Raw genomic sequence first — 7,654 nt, 5'->3', positions numbered from 1 at the left:
TATACTGGGTGTAATTCTCAGTATCTGTATTATTCTATATGTATATGGATATCGCTCAGTACTACTTCCTTGTGAAATACAGCAGCCACTCAGATTTCCCAGGAACAGATATAATTGAGTTGAATAGAATGTCCTGTGGGGTGTGTGACACCCGTGGGGTGGGCGTTGGTGAGAGAAAGAAGGAGGGAGCACAGGAAACTGCATATGTCCCGTCTACCCGACTCACAGCAGTAGTGGAGGAGGCAGCAGTGGAGCAGGCAGCAGGACGCACTCTGCAGGTAAGAGACGAACCCCAACATTCAGCATGTATAATTGTATCTCCAGGATAAATGTGGGTGCAGGGTCTCCCCTTCTCTATCTGTATAGAAATTTATAAAGCCCCAAATACTAAATCTTACTCAATGAGCACCCACCACATTACATTACTTATCCTGTACTGATCCTGAGTTACATCCTGTATTATACTCCAGAGCTGCACTCACTATTCTGCTGGTGGAGTCAGTGTGTACATACATTACATTACTTATCCTGTACTGATCCTGAGTTACATTCAGTATTATACTCCAGAGCTGCACTCACTATTCTGCTGGTGGAGTCACTGTGTACATACATTACTTATCCTGTACTGATCCTGAGTTACATCCTGTATTATACTCCAGAGCTGCTCTCACTATTCTGCTGGTGGAGTCACTGTGTACATACATTACATTACATTACTTATCCTGTACTGATCCGGAGTTACATCCTGTATTATACTCCAGAGCTGCACTCACTATACTGCTGGTGGAGTCACTGTGTACATACATTACATTACCTATCCTGTACTGATCCTGAGTTACATCCTGTATTATACTCCAGAGCTGCACTCACTATTCTGCTGGTGGAGTCACTGTGTACATACATTACATTACTTATCCTGTACTGATCCTGAGTTATATCCTGTATTATACTCCAGAGCTGCTCTCACTATTCTGCTGGTGGAGTCACTGTGTACATACATTACAGTACTTATCCTGTACTGATCCTGAGTTATATCCTGTATTATACTCCAGAGCTGCACTCACTATTCTGCTGGTGGAGTCACTGTGTACATACATTACTTATCCTGAGTTACATCCTGTATTATACTCCAGAGCTGCACTCCCTATTCTGCTGGTGGAGTGACTGTGTACATACATTACATTACTTATCCTGTACTGATCCTGAGTTACATCCTGTATTATACTCCAGAGCTGCATTCACTATTCTGCTGGTGGAGTCACTGTGTACATATATTACATTACTTATCCTGTACTGATCCTGAGTTATATTCTGTATTATACTCCAGAGCTGCACTCACTATTCTGCTGGTGGAGTCACTGTGTACATACATTACATTACTTATCCTGTACTGATCCTGAGTTACATCCTGTATTATAAATACTCCAGAGCTGCACTCACTATTCTGCTGGTGGAGTCACTGTGTACATACATTACATTACTTATCCTGTACTGATCCTGAGTTACATCCTGTATTATACTCCAGAGCTGCATTCACTATTCTGCTGGTGGAGTCACTGTGTACATATATTACATTACTTATCCTGTACTGATCCTGAGTTATATTCTGTATTATACTCCAGAGCTGCACTCACTATTCTGCTGGTGGAGTCACTGTGTACATACATTACATTACTTATCCTGTACTGATCCTGAGTTACATCCTGTATTATAAATACTCCAGAGCTGCACTCACTATTCTGCTGGTGGAGTCACTGTGTACATACATTACATTACTTATCCTGTACTGATCCTGAGTTACATCCTGTATTATACTCCAGAGCTGCATTCACTATTCTGCTGGTGGAGTCACTGTGTACATATATTACATTACTTATCCTGTACTGATCCTGAGTTATATTCTGTATTATACTCCAGAGCTGCACTCACTATTCTGCTGGTGGAGTCACTGTGTACATACATTACATTACTTATCCTGTACTGATCCTGAGTTACATCCTGTATTATACTCCAGAGCTGCACTCACTATTCTGCTGGTGGAGTCACTGTGTACATACATTACATTACTTATCCTGTACTGATCCTGAGTTACATCCTGTATTATACTCCAGAGCTGCACTCACTATTCTGCTGGTGGAGTCACTGTGTACATACATTATATTACTTATCCTGTACTGATCCTGAGTTATATCCTGTATTATACTCCAGAGCTGCACTCACTATTCTGCTGGTGGAGTCACTGTGTACATACATTACATTACTTATCCTGTACTGATCCTGAGTTACATCCTGTATTATACTCCAGAGCTGCACTCACTATTCTGCTGGTGGAGTCACTGTGTACATACATTACATTACTTATCCTGTACTGATCCTGAGTTACATCCTGTATTATAAATACTCCAGAGCTGCACTCACTATTCTGCTGGTGGAGTCACTGTGTACATACATTACATTACTTATCCTGTACTGATCCTGAGTTACATCCTGTATTATACTCCAGAGCTGCACTCACTATTCTGCTGGTGGAGTCACTGTGTACATACATTACATTACTTATCCTGTACTGATCCTGAGTTACATCCTGTATTATACTCCAGAGCTGCACTCACTATTCTGCTGGTGGAGTCACTGTGTACATACATTACATTACTCATCCTGTACTTATCCGGAGTTACATCCTGTATTATGCTCCAGAGCTGCACTCACTATTCTGCTGGTGGAGTCACTGTGTACATACATTACATTACTTATCCTGTACTGATCCTGAGTTATATCCTGTATTATACTCCAGAGCTGCACTCACTATTCTGCTGGTGGAGTCACTGTGTACATACATTACTTATCCTGTACTGATCCTGAGTTATATTCTGTATTATACTCCAGAGCTGCACTCACTGTTCTGCTGGTGGAGTCACTGTGTACATACATTACATAACTGATCCTGAGTTACATCCTGTATTATACTCCAGAGCTGCGCTCACTATTCTGCTGGTGGAGTCACTGTGTACATACATTACTGATCTTGGGTCTAGTGATGTTATGTGTGTATGGGGTGACAGCTGTGACCGGTGCAGGGAGAGGCGTCAGGTGAGGGTTGATATCATTATTCTGCACACTCATATGTAGGAACGTTTCCAGCTATGTTCCCGGTTAGCAGGACAGCGCCCCCTGATGTCTGCATTGGTATGAAAGTGTCTCTGGTGGGATGAGCCGCCTTCCACCTCATTAACTGTTGTCTGTTGTGTGCAGGATGATGGAGGGTCTCAGACTTCACCCCCAGAACATCTGACTTGGCCGGTAAGTGTCCGGTGCCTCCTGGCCGGTTGAGGTTTGAGGCACGGTTTGCACTGACGCTGCTTCTCATTTTCGACAGGTCTTCGTGGCCCGTGTTTGACGCGCGGATCCTGCAGATTGATCGTCTCCATCTTATGTTCCGTTCTCGACGCTCTCTTTCCGTGAGGCAGCTTTGGAAGCAGCGCTGCATAACGCCCAGCCGGGGGCAGGGGGAAGGACCACCCCCCAACCATGAGGACCTCCACAATGCACTGCGTCCGGCCGTCCACCAGCTCTTTAAAAAGCTAAAGGATGAGCAGCTGTGGCAGTTGTCGCAGGCGGTGGACAGCAGGGGGCGCTGGGACTGCGGCTGCGTCTGGCTGCCCTGGGAAGTGCGCGCCGGGAAACAGGTGCTGCCGCCTCAGGTGCTGCTCTGCAGGTTGTACCGGTGGCCGGACCTCCGCACCACCACCGAGATCAAGAGCCTGAGCCACTGCCAGAACTTCTGCAGGAGGAGTGGAGAGGGCACCGCCGTCTGCTGCAACCCATACCACTTAAGCCGGCTGGCGGCACCAGGTGTGGCAGGGGGGGGCACACTTATCATGGGGTGGTTGGGGTGACTCCACTTCTTATTCACCCACATTTATTTTCACCATGAACAGATCCGACCGTCTCACTGAGCTACAAGACGAGAGAAGCCGCCCGCCCCGTCCTGTCTAAAGCGGCGCTCGCTGAGTCGGGGTCCAGCCGCTATAATGTGCGAGGATTACACGGTAAGGATGGGGGAGGGGCAAACAAATCACAAGCGTGTCCCGGAATAAATTATCACTATATCTGTTGTCCATGCTGAGCCGCAGAGATTACAATCCAGCACGTCCTCCAGATTATAGTCCTAGGAGATTACAATCCAGCACGTCCTCCAGATTATTGTCCTGGGAGATTACAATCCAGCACGTCCTCCAGATTATAGTCCTAGGAGATTACAATACAGCACGTCCTCCAGATTATAGTCTTAGGAGATTACAATCCAGCATGTCCTCCAGATTATTGTCCTGGGAGATTACAATCCAGCACGTCCAGATTATAGTCCTAGGAGATTACAATCCAGCACATCCAGATTATAGCCCTAGGAGATTACAATACAGCACATCCTTCAGATTATAGTCCTAGGAGATTACAATACAGCACATCCAGATTATAGTCCTAGGAGATTACAATACAGCACATCCAGATTATAGTCCTAGGAGATTACAATACAGCACATCCAGATTATAGTCCTAGGAGATTACAATCCAGCACATCCAGATTATAGCCCTAGGAGATTACAATCCAGCACATCCTCCAGATTATAGTCCTAGGAGATTACAATCCAGCACATCCAGATTATAGTCCTAGAAGATTACAATCCAGCACATCCTCCAGATTATAGTCCTAGGAGTTTACAATCCAGCACGTCCTCCAGATTATAGTCCTAGGAGATTACAATCCAGCACATCCCCCAGATTATAGTCCTAGGAGATTACAATCCAGTACATCCAGATTATAGTCCTAGTAGTTTACAATCCAGCACATCTTCCAGATTATAGTCCTAGTAGATTACAATCCAGCACATCCCCCAGATTATAGTCCTAGGAGATTACAATCCAGCACATCCCCCAGTTTATAGTCCTAGAAGATTACAATCCAGCACGTCCTCCAGATTATTGTACTAGGAGATTACAATCCAGCACATCTTCCAGATTATAGTCCTAGGAGATTACAATTCAGCACATCCACGAGATTATTGTTCTAGGAGATTACAATCCAGCACATCCCCCAGATTATTGTCCTAGGAGATTACAATCCAGCACGCCCTCCAGATTATGGTCCTAGGAGATTACAATCCAGCAAATCCTCCAGATTACAGTCCTAGGAGATTACAATCCAGCACGTCCTCCAGATTATGGTCCTAGGAGATTACAATCCATCACATCCCCCAGATTATTGTCCTAGGAGATTACAATCCAGCACGTCCACCAGATTATAGTCCTAGGAGATCCAGCACGTCCACCAGATTATAGTCCTAGGAGATTACAATCCAACACGTCCTCCAGATTATAGTCCTAGGAGATTACAATCCAGCACATCCTCCAGATTATAGTCCTAGGAGATTACAATCCATCACATCCCCCAGATTATTGTCCTAGGAGATTACAATCCAGCACGTCCACCAGATTATAGTCCTAGGAGATCCAGCACGTCCACCAGATTATAGTCCTAGGAGATTACAATCCAGCACGTCCTCCAGATTATGGTCCTAGGAGATTACAATCCAGCACGTCCTCCAGATTATGTTCCTAGGAGATTACAATCCAGCACTTCTTCCAGATTATGGTCCTAGAAGCCTCTAGTGACCCATCTGAGGCATGTTATGCACCAGTGATGTGTCCCCCCAGTTAGGGGTTTTGGGGGGCAGCACATAAATCTGACGTCTTTTCCTGTTGTTGCAGACACCACTCTGTCCAGAGGCTCCATCCGCGACGGTCAGTGGTGTAAACTGGCGTACTGGGAGAATCGCACACGTGTGGGGCGCCTGTACCCCGTTACTGAACCCTCCGTCCACATCTTCCATGACCTGCCCAAGGCCAGCGGCTTCTGCCTGGGTTTCCTGGGCTCCGAGCCCCGCAATGAAACCGTGAGACGGACCCGGAAGAAGATCGGCCAGGGCCTGGTCCTGAGCCGCCAGCAGGGGGAGGTGTGGGTGGATAACCACAGCGAGCACCCCATCTTCATCAGCTCGCCCACCCTGGCCACTGTCAGTGCCCGCGGGCAAGCTGTGCTCAAGGTTCTACCCGGCTACTCCATCAAAGTGTTTGATGCGGAAAGAGCAGCTAATCTACTGGGGCGCTCCGACTTGGGGGATGGGCCCTGTGACCCCCACAGCGTTCGCATCAGTTTTGCCAAAGGTTGGGGTGCCCGCTATTCTCGGCAATTCATTACTTCCTGCCCCTGCTGGCTGGAGATTCTGCTCAGCACCCCAAAATGAGTGGGTGCCCCCCAGATACTGTCTGTGCTTCCTGCTGAATAGAATGATGGCCCCGATCACTGCTGACATGACCTCCTCAGACAGCGCCACCTGCTGGGCCATGGACGCCATCACTCAGTCATCTACTGTGATCCAGCCCTATCATCTGACGCAGGGATCCATCTCCAGCATAAGCTCCGTCAACAGTAAGGCCTGGCTCCATTATCCACCTAAGAGGAGGTCCCGAGTCACCGGAGCCCCCAAATATGATATATTGTGTAGATTATTACATGTGACCCTGGAAGGTTTTATATATTTATAACTGGACATTACCATAAAGGCACAGAATGCATATGCTATATGGGGCCCCTGGAGAGACGGGGCCCAACCCAGGTTGTGAATAAACCCTCAGCAAACAAGAGTGTGGGGGATCAGTCCAAACATCCTGGAGAGACGTCCTCCCGCCCCAGGAGAGGGGGGTAATGACACAAGAAGGGGGACACATTTTACTCTTTGCTATGCCCCCCCCCCCCCCCGTTTCACATATTATGCAGAAAAGAATGTGTTTTGCGCAGACACTTGATTCATAATGGCAAATAAGAATGTTGCAGGTGGAGCAGACTTTGGTGTAACAAGTGTTTTTAATCAGTATTTTATTATAGAAGTATTTGGGAGAGAGAAATAAGAGGGAACGAGGAGGTGAAGTAAATGGGAATCGTTATGGGGACTGACCACCAGGTGGAGATGTAGAGCTGTTATGGGGTTTGACCACCAGGTGGAGATGTAGAGCTGTTATGGGGATTGACCACCAGGTGGAAATGTAGAGCTGTTATGGGGATTGACCACCAGGTGACGATGTAGAGCTGTTATGGGGATTGACCACCAGTTGGCGATGTAGAGCTGTTATGGGGATTGACCACCAGGTGGAGATGTAGAGCTGTTATGGGGATTAACCACCAGGTGGAGATGTAGAGCTGTTATGGGGATTGACCACTAGGTGGAGATGTAGAACTGTTATGGGGATTGACCACTAGGTGGAGATGTAGGGCTGTTATGGTGATTGACCACCAGGTGGAGATGTAGAACTGTTATTGGGATTGACCACTAGGTGGAGATGTAGAGCTGTTATAGGATTTGGCCACCAGGTGGCGATGTAGAGCTGTTATGGGGATTGACCACTAGGTGGAGATGTAGAGCTGTTATCGGATTTGGCCACCAGGTGGACAGTACAATCACGCATGAGACGTTCTGTTTCCAGGGAGGGGGTCACTTATTATATATGACTAATTATACATGTAGACTGACACTTCGTTTCTAATCTGTTTTTATTGTTTCTTCTACTTCCTCTACATGATTATGGTGGCGGCCATCTTA

At 46.7% G+C, this 7,654-nt stretch overlaps 1 protein-coding gene across 1 annotated transcript; it reads left to right on the top strand.

The window, feature by feature from the left end:
* Positions 1–215: 215 nt before the first annotated feature.
* Positions 216–6,356, top strand: LOC142708103 (mothers against decapentaplegic homolog 6-like). The gene is made up of 5 exons (XM_075848355.1): positions 216–278; positions 3,253–3,300; positions 3,377–3,852; positions 3,939–4,049; positions 5,766–6,356. The coding sequence occupies exons 3-5, from the start codon at positions 3,432–3,434 to the stop codon at positions 6,299–6,301; spliced, it is 1,068 nt and encodes a 355-aa protein (XP_075704470.1). The 5' UTR covers positions 216–278; positions 3,253–3,300; positions 3,377–3,431; the 3' UTR covers positions 6,302–6,356.
* The last annotated feature ends 1,298 nt before the right edge of the window (positions 6,357–7,654 follow it).

This window comes from Rhinoderma darwinii, unplaced genomic scaffold (assembly GCF_050947455.1).
Source record: "Rhinoderma darwinii isolate aRhiDar2 unplaced genomic scaffold, aRhiDar2.hap1 Scaffold_3890, whole genome shotgun sequence".
NCBI lineage: Eukaryota > Metazoa > Chordata > Amphibia > Anura > Rhinodermatidae > Rhinoderma > Rhinoderma darwinii.
The sequence above is the reverse complement of the archived record's forward strand: the minus strand, read 5'-3'. Positions and strand labels throughout refer to the sequence as shown.

What these genes read in the sequence shown, in the direction of transcription:
- LOC142708103 (XM_075848355.1), top strand. Translation starts at nt 3,432, where the DNA reads ATGTTCCGTTCTCGACGCTCTCTTTCCGTGAGGCAGCTTTGGAAGCAG. An exon ending in AAGCCGGCTGGCGGCACCAG is followed by an intron (nt 3,853 to 3,938) that starts GTGTGGCAGGGG and finishes CACCATGAACAG; the next exon opens with ATCCGACCGTCTCACTGAGC. An exon ending in TAATGTGCGAGGATTACACG is followed by an intron (nt 4,050 to 5,765) that starts GTAAGGATGGGG and finishes CTGTTGTTGCAG; the next exon opens with ACACCACTCTGTCCAGAGGC.